Source organism: Oryctolagus cuniculus, chromosome 4, assembly GCF_964237555.1.
Source record: "Oryctolagus cuniculus chromosome 4, mOryCun1.1, whole genome shotgun sequence".
NCBI lineage: Eukaryota > Metazoa > Chordata > Mammalia > Lagomorpha > Leporidae > Oryctolagus > Oryctolagus cuniculus.
The window spans coordinates 2,979,831-3,000,344 of NC_091435.1; the positions used below are offsets into that span (position 1 = coordinate 2,979,831).

A 20,514-nucleotide genomic window follows, 5' to 3' on the forward strand; every position below is an offset into this window, starting at 1 on the left:
CAGTCACCACCCAGTATCAGACCCCACGCTGTGCCCGGCAGTGGGCTGGGCTCTCCAGGTCCGGGGAAGGAGGTGCGGCCGTGGCCGGGCTTGGTACTTCCTGTAAGCCCACGGCACAGGATATGAGGGCCCCAAGTTCCCCCGCGCTCCCAGGCCTCCGCCCGGCACGTGGCTGTGTCACTCCCACGCAAAGTGTGCGGCGGGGCTGGGAGCGACCCCGGGAGGAACAGGCAGTGGAGACGTCCTGGGGGCGACACGTGTCCTCAGTGGAAACCTGGGGCGGCCCCTCCCGCGGAGGCGGGGCTGTGGGGCCTCCAGGAAGGTTCCCCCTCCTTCCTGGGGGGCGGGGCCTCGACTGCTGGATTTCAAGGCTCCCCTTGGTGTCCGCGTCCCCTCAGCTGCCACCTGCCGCTCTCCTGACCCCCAAGGTCGCCGAAGCTCCGGGCTTCCTGGCTGGACCGTCTGCATTTCCTGGGATCCGAGAGGCCCAGCGGGGAGCTGCAGGAGCCCGTGTTCTGGGCTTAGGGTGGTCTGGGGCAGTGGCATACCACAAGGGGCCGAGCTTCCTACAATGCCAGGATGCTGTGGCCGGGGTGGGCTCTGACCCCGGCACTAGGAAGGGAAGGGGCTGGAGCACGCCACACCCCAGAGCCCCGGCCCCCTAGGCCCGTCTGTGCGTCCTGGTCCACCTGTGTTCATGCCCACGGTCCATCCCATCCGCCGCCCAGGCTGCTCCTGGACGCGGTGGCCGAGTGTCGCCATGCTGGCTGGACAGGGGGCCTGAGCTCCGCTCTGTCCCGTGCACCTCTGACTTTTCCAGCATGTATGTAAAGCTGCGCGCCCCTTCCAGACACAGCTCACACGCGTGTTTGCAACCTGGAGAACAAGGAAGCTTCAGAAAAGCTGGTCTTTCATACCCATCATCTGCTCTCTGCTCTCCGCCGTTCCCTTTTCCAGGCAGGTGACCAAGGGGCCACAGCAGGAGGACTGCCCAGGGCCGGGCCTCCTCGCTGCCCGGGGCACAGCACGAGCTGGGCTCCCACAGAGGGCAGTTTGCAGTGGGCAACCAGGCCACGGAGCAGCCAGGATGGACACAGGGAGCAGAACTCGGCACAGGCTGATTCGGGCTCTGGTGTGACGGTGCCCACTCAGGTCTCTGCCCAGCTGCCCTTTCGTGTCGGCTTCTGTTGAGTCCAAGCCTGGAAGCCCAGGGCTGGGCAGGAGGTGACGCCCTCGGCGGAGCAGGAGGGAGCCGGCAGGAGAGCTGCTGCCGGGGGGCAGAGTGTGGCAGCCCCCCGCCCCTCCAGGTCTGGGTTGAGCGCCAGTCCCTGGACAGGGAGAGGAGACCCCCAGGGCGCTGCTCCACTGCTGTCCAAGGCCCTGCAGCTGCTGGGAAAATCTCTCGCTGGGGCAGGGTCTGGCCCGGACTGGCGTGAAGCCAGCGGCTGGCGGCCACGGCGGTTTCTTCTAGATGCCGGCGTCCTGTTCACATCGGAAGGCCGGATGGCAATCAGGGCTCGGGAAGGAACAAAGCCCAGTGGCACAGAGGAAGCGCGTGGGCGGAGCTGGCGGGGGCAGGGAAGGTTGGCGACGCCCCCACCCCCACCCGGTGCAGCCACAGCCCTGGGAAGCCAGGCTGACAAGGCCAGCGCAGGGCTGGGAGGCCAGGCCGGCTGAGCCCTCTGCAAACCACGGAGCACGTCCCCATCACCTTTCAAAGCCGCTCCGAGGCCACCTGTGCGGGGCAGGCCGGGCTGCGGGCGGCCACTGGGCACACATGACTGCGCCGCTGTCGTCTCCGGCGTCCGGCTGCTTTCTGAGAGCCGAATCTTGAGCAGTCTTCCTCACCCCAGTCCTCCCAGGTGACTGCACACGGCCGCCGCCCGGGCGAGCGGAGGGAGGACCTCTCCCTCCATCTGGGTGCCTGGGGCCCGGGCCCTGCCCCTCCCAGCTGGCCTCACGGCCGGAGGGACCACCGCTCTCACCCGCCAAGTCCTTCGTCACGGTGTCATTTACTTTTTTTGGTAAGATTTATTTATTTGAGAGGCAGAGTTACAGAGAGAGAAAGAGAGATCTTCCATCCTCTGGTTCGCTCCCCAAATGGCTGTAACGGCTGGAGCTGCGCCGCTCCGAAGCCAGGCGCCAGGAGCTTCTTCTGGGTCTCCCACATGGGTGGAGGACTTGGGGCGTCTTCCACTGCTTTCCCAGGCCACAGCAGGGAGCTGGATTGGAAGTGGAGCAGCCGGGACTCAAACGGCACCCACATGGGATGCCAGCAGTGCAGGCAGCGGCTTTACCCGTTACGCCACAGCGCCGGCCTCTCATTCACTCTTGTAACTTGATGAGTTGATGATGAGGCTCATTACAGAAACCTCCCCCTACCCCCCAAAACCAGGGGTCCTGGGTCTCACAAACAGCCAGACCAGGCTCCGAGAGACGGAAGGCAAACGCGAGGGATATCAATCTGCAGTCGGCAGAGCCGGATGGAGGGAGTGCCGGGAGACCCCGCGGGGGGGAGGGAACATGGCCACACCCATTCCCTGGACGTCACTCAGACCCGCAGCCGCCCGGACGGAGCCCCGTGGCACTCTGCCAGGTGGGAGAAGTCAATGGCGAAGCTTCCACACGGCACCACCCTGCTAACCACGTCCTCGGGACAGAATTTCAGTGAGGGAGGAGGGACTGACGGCCACCAGCAGCTGGGGCTGGGGCGGCGGGCACGTGTGGTGGGTGTGGTTACGCGAGCTTCCCTGTGGGAGGGAACCTGCACAGCGACCGCGCTGCGTGGAAGCAAACGCACACTCAGAAGGGTTCCAGAAATCGGGGCAGCAGCGAGCCGGGGTGGGGGGTCCTCCAGCACGGCTTTGCGAGACGCTGTCCCTGGGAGAGGCCGGGTGAGAGGCCCCAGCGGCTCCGTGTCCTCGCTGTGGCTGCCCGCAAACCTGCTGTTGGCACCGAGACTTTGGCTCAAACACGCTGACGGCACGGCCGCCGGGGTGCGAGGACCTTGCCGAGGGAGGAGCGGGGACGGGGGCTGGGCACACTTGGCCCTCAGGGCGCGGTAACAACACGCACAGCGGTGGGTGCGGCCACGACACCGGCAAACCGCTGAGTGCCAGGCGGAGTCCCGGCGGCTCCGCTTCTGACCCAGCTGCCTGCTAAGGCATCCGGGAAAGCAGTGGAGGACGGCCAAGTGCCGGGCCCTGCACCGCCTGGGAGACCAGGATGGAGCTCCTGGCTCCCGGCTTCCGCCTGGCCCAGCTCTGGCTGTTGGAGCCACTTGGGGAGTGAACCAGCAGATGGAAGATCTCTCTCTCTCTCTCTGTCTCTCTCTCTGTCTTTCAAATAAATAGATAAATCTTTTTTTAAAGAAGGATGCATCTCCATAGGGCCAAGCCATCCCGGGACTCCCAGGAGCCCTCTGGCCGCAGCGTGGCAGCTGGCGGTCACTAGCAGAGCGGTCAGTGCCCGGGCCCCCGGGGCGCTCCTCCTGCGTCGGATCCGGGACGCAGCGAAGCCCTGGTAAACGGTGAGGCGGCAGGACTCCCCGTTGGCGCAGAACCGGGTTTGGAACGCGGTGTGTCAATGCTGTCTTGGAAACGGCTGCTGGCGCAGCGCAGCGTGGAACTCATCAGGGTACAAACTGGGCAAGAGAAGCTGGCTACACGGACACGCGTGCACATTCCCACACAGCACATGTGTGTGCGCACAGCACACGCGCACACACACAGCACACGCACACACACAGCACACGTGCACACACAGCACACGTGCACACACACAGCACATGCGCACACGCACAGCACACGCACACACACACAGCACACGCGCACACGCACAGCACACGCACACACGAACAGCACACGTGCACACACACAGCACACGTGCACACACAGCACACGTGCACACACACAGCACACGCGCACACGCACAGCACACGCACACACGAACAGCACACGTGCACACGCACAGCACACGCACACACACAGCACACGCGCACACGCACACACGAACAGCACACGGGCACATGCACAGCACACGCACACACGAACAGCACACGTGCACACACACAGCACACGTGCACACACAGCACACGTGCACACACACAGCACATGCGCACACGCACAGCACACGCACACACACACAGCACACGCGCACACGCACACACGAACAGCACACGGGCACACGCACAGCACACGTGCACACACAGCACACGTGCACACACACAGCACACGTGCACACACACAGCACACGTGCACGCACAGCACATGCACACACACACACAGCACATGTGCACACCCACAGCATGCGCACACGCACAGCACACGCACACATGCACAGCACACGTGCTCCCGCACAGCACACGCGCCCAGGAGGCCCTGCGTGCTGGTGCCGGCCCCTCTGGCTGCAGGGCTGTCTTATCTTCTTCCCGATTTCCTGCGTTTTCCCGAGGATTCGCCAGGCTTTCACAGCCAGGGAGCAGTTGTGGGCTCCAGGATTGATAAGAGCAGCCCGGGAGCTGCATTTCCATAAAAGGCTCATGGGAGGAAAACGGCTTCACCGTTTTTATTGGGAACAACACGCTGGCATTCAGCCGAGCAGAGCAGAGGAGGAAATCAGCCGACAGCGGGGGAGGGGAGAGCACACAGCCCGGGGGGGGGGGGCCCCAGGAGGGCCAGGGAGACGTGGGAAGCCTCAGCCCACATCTGGGGGAGAATGGAGAACAGGGGACAAGGCCAGCCCGCTGGGGAGGGGACGGGGAGGCGCTTCCGGGTTCTGTGTGGGTCCCTCCAGGGCAGGAGGCACCCGTGTGCCCGGCGGCCCCAAGGGCCCGCGGGTGGGAGAGGAGGAGCCGAGGACCCCCCCGCCCCGCCCCTGCGGCAGGAGCTTACGTCCCCGGGGTCAGGCCCCACAGAGCTCCTGAGTTCCATGCACCTGCGAGACCCCACAACGGGGCCTCTGGTTGGTGGGCAGGACGGCGCGGGGCCTCGGGACTCAAAGCAGGTGCAGGGGGCCTGGCTGGGGCCCGGCAGGAGGCGTCCAGCTCGGCCAGTGCTCCCGGGGCGGGGCCGGGGGCCAAGCTCAGCCCCGGCTGCATCCTGCAGGTGCCTCCTTAACGGCCTCTTAGACGCTCACACCCGGGACAGCTGAGCCACTCGGTCTCCACGGCTACAGGAGCCCTGGGACGGCGAGCGGCCCTGTGCTCGGGGTGGGGCTTTCTGGATTTGGGGACCCCGTGACCGCATGAAGCACAGGGATGCTGGGAGCACAGCCTGCGCCTGCGTTGTCCCCCCGCATCCCCGTTCCTGCTAGCTCCTGGTGGGGGGCCACCAGTGGGAATTTACAAAGCAAATGGATCCCAATAAGCAACCTCTCTTACACGCACAATTTACTCGGGAAAAAGCGCTCAGCTGCTGAGACCACGTGAGTCCTAAACTCAGCTTGCTGGCCATCAGAGGAGGCCGGGGGCTGGCGGCTAGGGCGCTGGTCAGCAGAGTGACCCCTGCTCCAGCCGGGTGGGCCCTGGGCTGCCGCAACCCTGCTGCTCCACCACCAGTCTCCAGGGCCGCCCTGGTCAGGTGCTGGGGTCGTGCACTGCTCCAGGCATGCGGGGAGGAGTCAGACAGGGCTCGGTGGCGCCTACTCTGACCAGCCTGGCCCTGAGGTGCTAGGCTGTGGCGCTGCGGCTCAAGCACGGACAGTCCCACCTCGCCCTGTGGGTCAGGAGGCCCAGCTGGGCGGACCAAGCACCTGCTCCACGTGGGAGCTCCGTGAGGGGCAGCTCGGGCCCCTGGGGCCCCCGCCGGCCATCTTCCTCCTCCTGACCCTTCCACAGACATCTTCCCGAGTAAGGGGCGTGCAGGACACGTGGCCTTAACTACAATACACCAGTGTTTCTGGACGTTTCCACAGAACACAGTTGGAAGGCTCCATGGACCCGGAGGTCCCTGGGAAGGCAGGCTCGGGCTGTGGGCGCCGGCCTCTGACCTCCCGTGTTGGGCACCAGCTACAGGCAACAAGCAAGGAACGCAGCGGGCACGTGGGTGCCGGCCCGGGCTGGTCCACGGGCTCGGCCACGCAGGAATAGCAAGACATCGGCAGGCTGACGGGCCAGCCTGCCCTCCCTCTGCTGTCGGCGCCCTCTTCCTGGCCACGGAGGGAGGCTGGATCCGTGTCCGAGTTTCACGCCACCATCGGTGACTGAGGCCAGGCCTGGGCCAACCCTCAGCGGCGTCCTCATCCTCAGAGAGGAGGGGGAAAGACAGGGGGCGGGGCCTGGCCTGGCCACTGTGGTCCTGCAGAGCTCAGGGGCTCCCGGTGCCAGGCCCCGGGGTTAATGTTGCACCTGCCCAAAGTGAGGGAGGCGGGGCCGTCTCAGCCCCGGGCTGCCGTGTGACCCGTGATGGACACACACCTCCCATGTGCACCTGCCCGGGAGTGAGGGAGGCGGGGCCGTCTCAGCCCCAGGCTGCCGTGTGACCCCGTGATGGACACACACCTCCCGTGTGCACCTGCCCAGGAGTGAGGGAGGCGGGGCCGTCTCAGCCCCGGGCTGCCATGTGACCCCGTGATGGAGGCACACCTCCCGTGTGCACCTGCCCAGGAGTGAGGGAGGTGGGGCCGTCTCAGCCCCGGGCTGCCGTGTGACCCCGTGATGGACACACACCTCCCGTGTGCACCTGCCCGGGAGTGAGGGAGGCGGGGCCGTCTCAGCCCCGGGCTGCCGTGTGACCCCGTGATGGACACACACCTCCCGTGTGCACCTGCCCGGGAGTGAGGGAGGCGGGGCCTTCTCAGCCCCGGGCTGCCGTGTGACCCCATGATGGACACACACCTCCCGTGTGCACCTGCCCGGGAGTGAGGGAGGCGGGGCCGTCTCAGCCCCGGGCTGCCGTGTGACCCCGTGATGGACACACACCTCCCGTGTGCACCTGCCCGGGAGTGAGGGAGGCGGGGCCTTCTCAGCCCCGGGCTGCCGTGTGACCCCGTGATGGACACACACCTCCCGTGTGCACCTGCCCGGGAGTGAGGGAGGCGGGGCCGTCTCAGCCCCGGGCTGCCGTGTGACCCCTCCGTGCCCGGCTCTCACAGCATGGACACTCACTGCCGACTGCACTCTCGGGAGGAAAACTGGTCCAGCTCCTCCCCCAGAGGGAACACGAACCAGATTCCTCTCACTTTGTCCTGGGCTGTGACTCAGTTTTTATAGCTTTTACAGGAGCTTCTGGAAGCCACAGCTCGGCGAGGAGCCCGCCCTCCGGCCCGGAGTATCTGGGCCAGCCTGCCGGTCCCACCTGCGCCCAGGGACAGCCTGGCTCCCCCCAGGGGGCTGGGAAACGTACTGGGGGGTGACCAGCGGGTTTCCCCTGGCCGTTCCTGCACCGAGCATTGCAAGTGCTGAGTATGAGTCAAATGTGCTGGAAGGAACCGAAACCCAAACCCGGGCCATTTTCTGCTACTTTCCTGCTACCAAGAAATACACACACTCAGCACCCGTTCCCCAGACGCAGCCATCCCCCCCAGGAGGACCTTACAGCCCCCCCAGGAGGACCCCACAGCCCCCCACAGGAGGACCCCACAGCCCCCACAGGAGGACCCCACAGCCCCCCCCACAGGAGGACCTCACGGCCCCCACAGGAGGACCCCACGGCCCCCCCCACAGGAGGACCCCACAGCCCCCCCCACAGGAGGACCCCACAGCCCCCCCCACAGGAGGACCCCACAGCCCCCCACAGGAGGACCCCATGGGCCCCCCCACAGGAGGACCTTACAGCCCCCCCACAGGAGGACCCTACAGGCCGCCCCTCCCCTCCAGGCCACTCCTCCCTGCCCCCCAAGCTTGGCTCTGCCCACAGGACCCCTAATGAGAACGTCACGTTAAGGCTTACGTCCGAGCCACACAGCCACGGCTCTCTTGTTTGCTAAAATAAAATCTGTATTAGGCCTCATTTCCCTTCCCAATTTAGGAGATATTTTCCGGTCACTGCATTTGAAAAAAGATAAAGTAGAAACAAAACGACCACTTATAGCTCAGTGAAGGTGCCGTCTCCCAAGCGGCACAAGGCAGGAGCCTGCGGTGACGCCCCACCCCCACCTCCGCCTCCCCTGCCCCGACCTCTGACCCCACGCCAGCTCACCCTCCCTGACCTGACCCCTCGCGGGCAGTGACTTGCAGGCCCGTTCCCCACCACGTGTTCAGTGTGGGTCCCTCGAGCACACGGACCCCTCCCTCCTGGCTCAGACCGGCACTGGGAAGGAAAGAGAAGGGTCGGCGCCACCCCCACTCCCGACCGTCACGCGTGCCCGAGGCACTCCCGGGCTCCAGGCAGCACACGGTCAGCAGCACACGGCAAGAGAAGGAGGGGGTGAGATGCCCACGGGGAGGGTCTCGGGCCCTGCAAGTGCGCCGTGTGCACGTGTGTGGTGCAGGCGATGTGTCGAGGTGTGTCTCCTTGTGCATGGCGTGTGCAAGTGGCATGATGTGTCTGTGAATGTGTGTGCACACACGTGCGCGTGGCGTGGCAGTTCTGCATGGTGCGTGCATGTGTCCATGGGTGTGGTGCATGCACAGGGTGTGCACATGCATGCATGCATGTAGTTTGTGTGTGTGGTGTGTGTACATGTGACTGCGACCTCTCCTCTTCCCGCCACACACACGGCCTTGGATCCTTAAGCTGCACTGTGGAGGGGCGTCGCTCCTGGCCCGAGTTCAGTCTGCGCCAAGGCCTTCAGCTGGGTCTGGGGATTGCTCTCGCCAGCCGGCCGGCACGCAAGCATGGCCCAGATCAGACAGGAAGTGGGGCACAGAGCCCAGCGTGGCGGTGCAGCCTCCTGAGGCCCGAGGCCGGTCTGTACCCCACAAACCCTCCGCCCTAGACAAGTCTCCCAACACCTCCAAGCCTTGTTTCTCCACCCCCACAGGTGCCGGGGGCCCCCAGGCCCAGCCCCTGCTGGGGCCCGGGATGCTGGCACTCCCAGCACACAGGGGCTGCCGCCCGCCCCCGGCTCACGTCCAGCCCTGCCTCTCCCCCGCCGCAGGGCTGGGAGCCAATTCCCCTCACCCCACACTCATCTGCATCCGTCAAACACAGCTGGGCGACCCGACCCCAAATGCCTGCCACCGGAAGTGTTTCAGATTTTGGATTTTGGAATACACGCATCAGGGGACCCGAGTCCGAACAGCAAATTCATTTGTGTCTCAGAGACACAGGGAACCCAGGGCCAGTCCACACAGCACGTGCGTGGCCTGCAGCTGCACTGGGTGTCCCCTGAGGTCGGGGTGGGCTTCTCCACGGTCAGCACTCAGGTCCCAGATTCTGGACGCGGGCTCAGCTCCTCCCTGGGGTCCTCCTCTCGGGCCAAGCACACGGGGACATCAACAAGTATTTGCAGGGAAAGGACCCGAGATCGCGGCGCCAGCAAGTGCAACCAAAATGTGCGGCAGTACTCGCAGGCGCGAGACCCCCCCCCCCCCGCTCTGTGCAGCAGGCAGGCGGGGGCGGGGCAGCGGTGACAGCAACAGGCACAGGGCAGGGTGACCTCCGAGCAGCAGGTGCAGCGGCCTGGAGGGGAAGTCTGGGCCCCACCCCTGCACCTGCTGCATCTGGGGACCTGTGAGCCAGGAGTGTGCGACCCGCCGGCCAAGCAGGGAGGGGGCGCCGGAGGCTCCCACCCCCAGAGACAGCAAATTCCCTGCGTGTGGGGTTGAATTAAGGATCTGGGTGGGCCCTGAGCGTAACCCCAAGTGTCCTGTTTAAGAGGGAGGAGAGGAGGCGGCGTTGTGGCGCAGTCGGTTAAAACGCCACTTACAATGCTGGCAACTGGTTCTGGTCCTGGCTGCTCCCTGCCGATGCCCCTGGGAGGGCAGCTGAGGATGGACCAAGTGCCTGGGCCCCTGCGCCCACATGAGAGACCCGGATGGAGCTCCTGGCTCCTGGCTTCAGCCTGGTCCAGACCTGGCTGTCTGCAGCCATCCGCGGAGCGAACCAGCAGTGGTTAGAGCTTTCTCTCCTTTCTCTATGTGTGTGTGTCACTCTGCCAACTAAATAAATAAGCATTAAAAAAAAAAAAGAGGCAGAGAGAGATCTGACGTACAAAGAGGGAACAGGGTGGGGGGGATCTGAGCATGCTCGCCTCCAAGATGGCAGTGAGGTGGCCACAAGCCAGCAGTGGCCAGCAGCCCCGCGCCCCGGCCCAGGCCCCTGACTTGGGTTTCGATCCTCCAGAATGGGAGGGGGCCGCTTCTGCTGTAAGAGCGGTTGGTGACCGTGGGGGACAGGGGCCACAGAACAGGTACGCCCTTGACAGCTGTGCTCAGAGGGTGGCATGGGGGAGGGGTCTGAAGCCAGGCAAGCATGAGGAGGGGCCGGCGGGGGCGGAGTAGAGAGAGGACCCTTCGAGAAGGCAGGGCCATCCCTGGCCCCGGAACTGCTGCTGTGGCCTGGGCTGGAGTGGGCTGGGGGATGACTGCTCTGCATGGCCGGGCAGGGGTCTCAGCCACCAGGGCTGTCCGGCACCCCCCCCCCCCCGCCCAGGGCTCATTACCCCGCCGGCCCCTGGGCCCTCGGAACCACCGGCCTGCTCCGTCACCGCCGCAGCTGTCTGCTCCCGGTTCCTCTCTTTGCTTTTTCCTGTTCTGGTGTCTGAGGTCAGTCTCCACTGTTACGAACAACAGATCCCAGGGACCGAAAAAAAGTCGAGAAAGCAGGGGGACAAGATGGGTGCTGGACGGGCTCCATGTGGTGCCACCGAGCCAGGGCACAGCCGCTGCTCCCATCACTGTCTCTGCTGTGTGGGGAGCGACGGCCCCCGCCTGGGACCCCAGGACGGGGGAGGGAGAGGTGCTGGGGGACCATGGGCTGCAGTCCCAACTCTCTCCCCCCACCCAGCTCAGAGCAGGGAGTCCCAGTGGCTTTGCACTCCTGGGCCTCCTGGGAGGGCGGAGCATGGAGTGACGCCACAGGCTGGACAGGTCATTCACGGTGAGGGCGAGACTGCAGCTGGTGCAGAGGTGCCGGGCAGCATGGGCGAGGCAGGGCCAGAGGCCCCGTAGGGACCCCCACGGTCAGCGGGGAGCAGGCTGGTCACTCTGGCCTCTGGGCAGCGTGGGAGAGGACGGGCAGCCCAGGGCTGTCTCCTAAGTGCCAGACCAGCCCTCCAAGGTCACAATCTAGGGGATGCGTTCAAGGCTCAGGTGTGGGCAGAGCTGCCCTGCCCCTGTCCGCCCCGGCTCAGGGACGTGCCCCATGCCACTGCCTGGTCCCCACTTGCCCTGCGGCCGAGGCCCACCGCCCCCAGGACGACCTTGTGTCCGGCTGTGACGTCTCTCCCGGGAAACCAGGCGCGCAGGGAGGGACGGGGGCTGGAGGCGGCCAGATCTGGGAGACACAGTCAATGGGCAGCAGCGGTCAGGGGCAGGACGCGGTGGTGGCAGGGGGTGGGGAGGGAGGGGCCTGGAGCGGCAGAGCCCGAGGGGGCGTCTGTGTCCCTGGCGTCTCCCTCTGCCTTGTACTGCTCTGAAATCTCATTAGGGAAACAGAGCCTGGCTCTGCTGGCCCAGGGAGGTCCGGGTGCCGGCGACGGGCCCTGGCGTCGGCGCAGGTGGGGCCGTGCCCACGGCGGTGCCCCCAGTCACCCTCCCGTCCCTCCTCGTCCTCGCCCAGGCAGGAGCGGCCACCGGAGGCAGGCGGAAGAGGCTGCTACAGATCGGGGTATCTGCTTGGTGGTGCCATGTCTGGGACGTGTGTCACGCGTGACACGGGCACTGTGCTGCCGGCATCCCTATGACACGAGGCACCTGTGTCACACAGCCTGGCCCCGAGCAGAGGCCTCCCCCTCAACCTGCTATTTCTGGCTGGAGCCAGAAGCCGAGTCTGGCGCCCGGAGCGGGAGGAGGTGGAGATGTGTCCGGGGGCCCCGGGGTGGTCTTGGGCTCCCTGGCCCACCCGTCTGAGGACGCAGCCGCGGCTCACGACACGACTGGGGCTGCGTTGGAGACCCCAGGCTGGGAGGGGACCAGAGCGTGGCGGCTGCTCCTGCACCTGCTCCCAGGAGACCCCTGGGGAGGCCCTGGGAGGGGAGGGGCTGGGCGGGAGACCCCTGGGGAGGCCCTGGGAGGGGAGGGGCTGGGCGGGAGACCCCTGGGGAGGCCCTGGGAGGGGAGGGGCTGGGCGGGAGACCCCTGGGGAGAAACAGCGTCACAGTCTGGGTGGGCTGTGGGCTCCGTCACCAGGGACCCCAACATGTGACAACGTGTAAGGGGCAGCGGGGGAGAGCCCGGCCTGTCACGGCAGCACCTCCTCCTGTCCCTGCCAGCACCAGCCACCCTTGCCTCTGTGTGGCGTTTGCAGGTGTGCTGTGTGTGATGTATACGCTATGTGTGTGACATGTGTGGTATGTCATACGTGATGTGTATGGCATGTGTGGGGTGTATGACATGTGGTGTGGTTTATCAGTGCTGTGTGTGGGGTTTGGGGTGTGGTGTGTCACATGTGTGTCGCATGTGTTAGACATGGTCATCACATGTGATGTATGTGTGATCCCTGTGGTGTATGATGTGTAGGGTGTCATGTGTGTGATGAGTGTGGTATCACATGTGGTGTATGAGTGATGTATGTAGTATGTGTATGATGTGTGGTACAGCATACGGCAAATGGTGTGTGTGGGCTATGTGGATTGTGTGATGCATGTGGTGTCACATGTGTATGAAGTGTGTGGTGTGTGACATGTGCTGTGTGTGGTATCTGTGTATGATATGTGCCATGTGTGGTATGGTACACTGTGTGTGGTGTGCAAGGGGTATGGTGGATGTGTGCGATGTGTGGTGTGGTGCATCACGTGTGGTGTGTGCGACGTGTGGTGTGGTGCATCACGTGTGGTATGTGCGATGTGTGGTGTATCATGTGTGGTGTGTGTTATGTGTGGTGTGGTGTATCACGTGTGGTGTGTGTTATGTGTGGTGTTGTGTACCACGCGTGGTGTGTGTTATGTGTGGTGTGGTGTATCACGTGTGGTGTGTGTTATGTGTGGTGTGGTGTATCACGTGTGGTGTGTGCAATGTGTGGTGTATCACGTGTGGTGTGTGCAATGTGTGGTATATCACGTGTGGTGTGTGTGATGTGTGGTATATCACGTGTGGTGTGTGCAATGTGTGGTGTATCACATGTGGTGTGTGTTATGTGTTGTGTGGTGTGTTAGGTGTGGTGTGGTGTATCACATGTGGTGTGTGTTATGTGTGGTGTGGTGTATCACGTGTGGTGCGTGTGATGTGTGGTGTGTATCACAGTGGTGTGTTTTATGTGTGGTGTGGTGCATCATGTGTGGTGTGTGTGTTTGGTGTCACAGGTGGCTTGTGTGGGCCCACCCTGGGAGGGACGGCAGGACACTGCTGGGCCACTCAGCCCAGGGCACAGGGCCGTGTCTCCCAGCCAGGCACAGGATTTGGCTGCGCGAGCCCACAGCGTGGATCAGTAACAGACGATACAGACGATAACGATGTTTGCTCTGCACCTGCTGCGGGCCGGCCTGGCTAACAGGCACGCAGTCAGGGGCCTGTGTTGGGGGGTTGAGGACCATATGGGCACCGGTTCAAGTCCCGGCCACTCCACTTCCTGTCCAGCTCTCTGCTGTGGCCTGGGAAAGCAGTGGAAGACGGCCCAAGTGCTTGGGCCCCTGCACCCACGTGGGAGACCGGAGGAAGCTCCTGGCTCCTGGCTTCAGATCAGCACAGCTCTGGGCATTTGGGGAGTGAACCAGCGGATGGAAGACCTTTCTCTCCCTAACTCTGCCTTTCCAATAAATAAATCACTTTTAAATAAATGAATGCATCCCGTCTCCCAAACTCTGTGCGGTGGATGCTCCCTCCTCCCCAGCTAAGACACAGGGAGGGGAACTCACCCAGCGAGGGCCACACAGCTGCTGGTTCAAGGGCAGCCAGACTGACCGGGGGTCTGTGCTCCCAGCCACGACGTCACAGCTCCAGTGCCCGGGGTCAGGGTCACGGACGCGGCACTGTCACTGGCCAGCGCGGCTGCAACCAGGGAGAGGGGAGAAGGTGCCGCGAGGAACCCACTGCCGACGGGGAAGCCAGCAGGGAAACAGCTGAGCGTTCACAACCCCGGGAGGGCCAGGGAGTCGCCCGCTCCGCGCCGGTGAGCAAGACCCAGTGCGTTCACAGCACGGAGCCCCGCTCAGCCGCGGCCGGACGCAACCCCAGCTCCTGCTTTGAGGCCGAGCCTGGAGGGCGGACCCCATGTGCACCCACTTCCAGGAGGTCCCCAGAGGACGCACGGGCCAGTGGGGGCTGCCGGGGCGGGGGCGGGCAGAGGGCAGTCCGGGGGCCAAGCTGAACTTCCACCCAGCAGCTAAGAAGTCCTGGGGCGGCGTGAAGGAGCCCAGTGTCCCCAAGCTGCGCACGTGGACATGGCCCCGTGGTCCATTTTGAGTCGTGTGGATTTTACCACAGGCTTTTAAATGAAAAAAAAGAAGGGGGGCGGAGCATCTAAAGCCAGACAATGGACGAGCCTGCCCCTCTGGCTGTTTCTAGACTCGGGTCTGCTCCAGCTCTGGGGTCTGGGAACAAGGCGGGGGCTGCGGCAGGGGTGGGGCGGGACGGGCAGGCGGGAGGCAAAGAGCACACTCAGCACGCTGGGGGTACACAAGGACCCGGGGTGGCCACATGGGGACGGCACCACGGCCACTCGCCCGCGCCCTCCACACTCCCACGGCACCTGCAGCCACTCCCTGGGGCTCCCTGGGAAGCAGAGGTGCCAACAGCCCGGGAGCCCGGGGCCCCTGGAGAGCCGGGAGCCTTGCGGGGTGGCAGCTCCGCGCCCAGGCCGGGCTGAGATGCTCTGGGGACTTTCCCAGTCCTCTTGGCCAAGGACTTCGCTAAGGCTCCCGAGTGCAGCTCACCAGCCACCTGGTGGGGGGCGTCAGGGAGCGCCGCTCACGCTGGGAGAGGCGGTGGGCACACCTGGCAGCCCCGGGCATCGGAGCTGCAACAGGTCGCAGGCCGAGCCTCCGCTACTGGGCTGTCCGGCTGCTGCCCGAGGCGGCCCTGCTGCTGGCACCGGCCTCGGCCTCCCACTGCATCGCTGCCTCTCCTGTGCCTGTCGGTCTCTGTGCTGCGCACCGGGACTCCGCACCCTTGCCCTCCTCCTGCCACCACAGCTGCCTGCGTTTCTGAGGCCACGAGGTGGCCTGCTGAGACCCCCTGCCTCCCTGTTTCCAACAGGGGCCGCCTCTGCCAGGCCCCAGGCAGCAGGACCCCGGGGCTTCGGACCCCCAGCCTTGCCTCTGGCTGTTCTGGCACAGGGCCGCCGAACAGAGCCAAGCGGCAGGATGACACCTGCCACAGCCGCAGCCAGGGCCTCCGACGGACGGGCCCAGGGGTGCAGACGTGTCCGGAGCCGGGAGGCCTCGCCGAGCCTCCCCACGTGCCCACTGCCCTAGACACACATGAGCTGCACGCTCACCGCCGGGGCGCCACCACCCAGCCGCTTTTCTGAGGACACAGAGGCTCCCGGCACCAGGAACCCCTGGGCGCCGCGTGGGCCTCACGCACAGAGCTGACTCTGTGCCCAGCCTGTGACATCTCTGCTCTGGGTCATCCCCTCCCTGGCCTGGGGATGCTGGAAACGTCTCCCCTAAGAGGCCCCCAGGCCCCAGGATGGGAGGAGGGGGAGGCCGGCTGCTCCCCGACTTCTCGGCCGCGTTCGGACCAGAGTGGAGTCCTTCCTCAGCCAGCCCCTGCCGTGCCCCGCGGGCAGACAGGCCTCATGGCTGGCAGCTTGGTGGAGACACTCTCTGGAATGTTCCCAGCTCAGCTCTGCCCCGGGCACAGGTGGCGGCGCCATCCCCAGCCGGCCATCGGCGCCCCCTGCTCCACCAGGACCCCGTGCGCGAGTGCAGGGCCCTCCCCTCCTGCTCCCTGGCTTCCATGAGTGTGTGTCACCATTTCCACAGCTACACAAAGACCATCAGTCAGAAACACGTCAAAGCAAGACAATGGACGGACCTGCGGAAGGCGGCCAAGAGAGCCGCCGTCCACTCGGCAGTGACAAGAGTGGACAGAGACGCACCTGCACAGGTGAGTGGAGACCGGCAGGCGGCAGGTGCACACGTTCCTAGGTGAAACCCTTTGTCGGGAGAGGGACAGGACGGGGGAAGGGCCCGTGAGCCCGGGTGGGACTCAGGCCCCGTGCTGGCCACGAGGACAAGGCCACGGCGTGGGCATGGGACAGCAGAGAAGAGCAGGACAGCTGGGCAGGGGGGGACACAGGAGCAACAGGAAGTGGGGAACAAGGTCCCCAGGGCCTGGAGCCAGAGACCACAGCCGCTGGGCACAGGAAGCCACATGGCTGGGTGTAGTGGGAGGGCCTGGGCCAGAGGGGAGGAGAGGGCAGGGGGCGGGGACCCTAGGACGACCTGGATCCCAGGGAGCAACAGGACCAGACTGGGCAAGGGAGTGGGCACCGAGCCCTGGGCTCCCGCTGGGTGGAGCCACCGTGGGCGGGTTGCAGCCACGGAGGGAACGTGCCCCTGCGGACACGGACGGGCTCCGACACTGAGCCGGGGACGCGCCCCTGCGGACACAGACAGGCCCGACACTGAGCCGGGGACGCGCCCCTGCGGACACAGACAGGCCCGACACTGAGCCGGGGACGCGCCCCTGCGGACACGGACGGGCGCCGACACTGCTCCTCGCTCTGGCTTTTCTCACTTGCTCCCGGTCGGGCCAGGAACACAGCACCAGCTCACATCCTGGACCTGGGTCCCAGCTGCGAAGCTCGGCAGCCCGGAGTGGCCGAGGGGGGTGCACCGTCCCAGACGGGCCCCCAGACGCAGTGCCGCGACAGCAGAGGCTCTGGCCCAGATGTGGCTCCTCACCAAACCCAAGCCCCTGACAGCCACTCTCCTGCCTCAGGAGCCCCGCAAGCCGCCTCCGCTGAGCGCTGTCTGTCCATGCGGGAGAAAGCCAGGGGCTGAGGCCATGGCTCCTCGGTCCCCTCCCCGCCCCCAGGCCAGGGAAGCTGAACAAAGAACACAGAACCTTTCCAGGAAGCCCTGGAGGGCACGGCCCCATGGGGGTCAGGAGGGAGACACTGCTGGCCGGTGAGGCCACCCTCGGCCCACTGGGCAGCTCCTGGCCCAGGCCACGCCAATGCCGCCCCCAGGCCTGCACACAGGTCCTCCCCCACAAAGCAACCCTTCTCAGAGGAGGGGAGCTGCTGAGCTGCCCCGGCCCCACACATGGGGGTGCCATGGGCTCTGCTCACCTGCCCAGGCCCTGCAGTGTCCCCCCAAGCCCTTCCCTCTGCCTGCCCCAGCGTGCAACATCACCCAAGACTGTGCTTAGCATGGGTGCTCGGCCGGGGGGGTGTTCTTGGTGGCCCCGGACACACTCAGTGACCACATGGCGGCTGGTTGGCGGAGCCTCGTCCCATGTAGTCCCTACAGCAGCAGGCACATAGCTGAGTGAGCAGAGGCCGGAGTGTGAAGCAGAAGCCCTCAGTCTGATGACTGCAGGACGGGAGCCTGTGGCTACTTCGGGGTCCTGCCCGCACTGCCGGCTCAGACGCCCCCCCCCCACCGTGTCCTCGGCACAGACCCAGCCCCCACTCCCGGCGCTGGTCCCCACTGTGGACTCGGCTGGGGATGCGGCACCTGCTGTGTCTGGAGTTTTCGTCACTGCTCCGCGCCCTGGGAGTGACGCCTCCGGGGTCACGGGCACAGGGCACTCTCCCCATTCAGGCCACTTCCCTCAGCTCCTTCCTCCTGTCTCTGAAGTCTGGCACAAGCCGGGTTGGTTCCAGGACAAGGCAGGAGCCACAGGCTTGCCTGCCCCCCACCCCGCCCCGACCTCTCCTTGGGAGAAACGCGGGTTTTAGCCGGGAGAGAAGACGCAGAGGACGGCCGCTTGCCGGGAGCCTCTGAGTTCACCCAGCGTCTGGGACTGCAGGGGAAGGAAGTGCCCGGCCAGGCGCGCCAGCCAGGGCGCTGCTGGGTGTGCAGCCAGTCAGGGTCCCAGAGTCCCGCTCCTCGCTCCCCAGGGCTGCTCCCGGGAGCTCAGGGTGACAGCCGCGGCACGACAGGACAGAATCGCAGCCGGGGACGGAATGGCAGCACCACCAGGAGAGGGGAGACCCAGGCCCCTGCCTCCTGCAGACCCGCCGCTCACCTGCTCCCCATCACGGGGGCCGACGTTACCATCCCCTCTGAGACAGGGAGGCCAGGCAGAACAGAGGTGGGGGAGCCTGCACTCGGCACCAAACCTGCCCCTCCCAGGGCGCAGCCTGTCCCCGGCTCCCGGGCCCGCAGGCTGAGCTCCCCATGTCAACTGTGCAAAGCTACGAACCCTCAACGACCACCCAGCCGCCGGCTGCAGGCCTCAGCTCCTCGCCGTGCACCTGCTCCACTTCCAACCGCCGCCAAGCAGGCCTGGAAGTTCCGAGGAGCCCCCCGCTGCCGCCCCTCTGGCCACGGCCTCTTATCTTGCCGCTCTAAAAGGCCGAGTGGCAGATTCTCCCACAAATTCTCGCTGGCGGGGTAGAGAAAGCGAGCGCACATGCATGTTAGCGTTGCACACGCATGCACGCGTGTGTGTGCATGTGTGCGTGCCTGCACGCTGGGGCAGGGAGTCGCGGCTGTGCTGTCCTTCCCTGGGAGAAAGCAGGCTGGTCCTGGAAGCCGGGGGCCTGGCCCTTCCCTCTGCCTGCCCCAGCGAGCAACATCACCGGCCCCTGAAGTTGCCTGGTCTACTGTGGGGGAGGGGCTGCCTTCGCCTTTCTGAGGCTCAAGGAGGGGACCGGCCAGGGGTGAGAGCCATTTGTTGCCACAGCTGGCCTAGGGCGCATCAGGGAGTGCCCCAGCCCGCGCACCTGCCCAGCAGAGAAGGCCCAGGGGTCCGGGACCCTCGGGGAGCTGAGCAGAGAAGCCCCCCCCCCCACCACGCACACACTCCAGGCCGGCTCTCTCACAGTTCCTCTCCGCTGGCCAGGGGGGTCCAGGGACCCCTGGAGCTTAGAACGGGGAGAGCCGCGAACAAAGAGGGCCTGACCCAGACACTGGACATCTGGACGGCGCCGTCTCCACCGGGGGGCCGGCGGGCCCCGCGTCACGCAGACCTCTGGGACACCCGCGGGGACGGAGCTACACGCAGCCCCCGCGCTCCCGCCGCTCATCCCGCATCTGCCAGGCCCCCGCGCGCTCGGACCCCGCCCGCGGACCGGGTCAGGGGCTGTCCCGCGGCGCTAACTGGGTCCGGAGGTCGGCTTGGGGGAGGGGTCCTTCCTGTGGAAATCTCAGGCCGCTCCTACCGGCCTGTGACGGGACAAGGCGCGGGCCCTCGCAGGGCGGTGCGGGAACACCTGCCCGCACGGGGCCCCGCAGAGCCCGCCCCCGGCCGTCGGGCGCGGAGGCCGCAGCGGGCACAGCGGGCGGACCCCGGGGCGGCCCGCGCGGGGAGGGGGCTACCTTTTGGATGCGTCCATCGATGTCCAGGTAGATGGCCTTGGGCCGGTAGCTGGAGGAGCCGGAGCCCATGCTGGCCGAGCGCCGCGCTCCACTTTCTCACTGTACTTTCTCGCCGCGCCGCGGGCAGGGCGGGGGCGGGGCGCGGTGGGGGCGGGGCGGCGCGGGGCGGTGCGGGGCCGGGGCCCGCAGCCAACCAGAGCCCGCCCTGCGCCTCCCGGGAGCGGCGCCGCGGCTCGGCTCCGCCCGCGCGCCCCCGCCGCTCCCCTCCCCCTCCCGCCTCTCCTCTCCTCCGGCCTCTCCCCTCCTCCCGCCTCTCCCCCCCTTCTTCCCTCCTCCCCTCTCTCCCCCTCCCTCCCCGGTGTAGGTCGCCCCCCGCTTCCCGCGGACCCCCGCCCCCGCAGCCCGTCTCTAAGCGCCCTCGGGGCGGGACGGACGTCCGTGTCGCCCGCGGTGCTCGGGCGCTGGCTACGTTCCCCCGCAGTGGGTCGGTGGTCGGTGGTCCGTGCGCGGCCCGCAATCGCCAAGTTGAGCGTGAGAGGCTGCGGGGCGGGGGCGCTCTGCAAAGCCCCGGCCTCCCGGCGGGCTGCCTGCCCCTCCCGCGCTGTGTCTAGGAAACGCATGAGCGCCTTCGCGTGGGTCCCCGTCCAGGAAACCGGACGCAGCCTTATCTCTGGGGCCGGCTGGGGACCCTCGCCCTGGGGAGTGCGGGAAACCTGGGGCACGGCTCCAGGAGGGGCTGCCGTAGGGGTCAGAGCCCCCTCCCCCGCGCGGTCTGCGAAGGGGCTGCGGCTCTTCCCCAGGGCATCCCCCTGCGGACCCTACAGGGCTGCCCCCAGTGGTCACTCCCCCGCCTCCACCTGGTGGGCTTCAGCGACTCCTGCTGTGCGAGGCAGGGCCGGAGTGTGCAGGGAGCACTCATGGCGGTCACCTGGGGTTCACAGGATGAAGACGCCCCCCCCCCCCCCGCTGGGCCCCTGAGGTTGCTGTATGAGCAGGTGTGCGTGCCAAGGGGGCAGCCCCGAGGCCTGGGGGCTGGGG

General features: G+C 66.3%; 1 protein-coding gene across 4 annotated transcripts in view; it reads right to left on the reverse strand.

Annotated features, from left to right (window-relative positions):
• The window catches only part of PDE9A (phosphodiesterase 9A), an 81,628-nt gene extending 61,996 nt beyond the window's left edge, over window positions 1–19,632 (reverse strand). For 3 of the 4 annotated variants that reach the window (XM_070071793.1, XM_070071792.1, XM_070071790.1), the window contains exon 1: window positions 19,477–19,632. In XM_070071793.1, coding sequence (XP_069927894.1) covers window positions 19,477–19,545 — 69 coding nt within the window. In that variant the 5' untranslated portion in view covers window positions 19,546–19,632. The remainder of the gene's footprint in view (window positions 1–19,476) is intronic. The other variant, XM_070071791.1, reaches the window with a different exon arrangement.
• Between the last annotated feature and the right edge of the window lie 882 nt (window positions 19,633–20,514).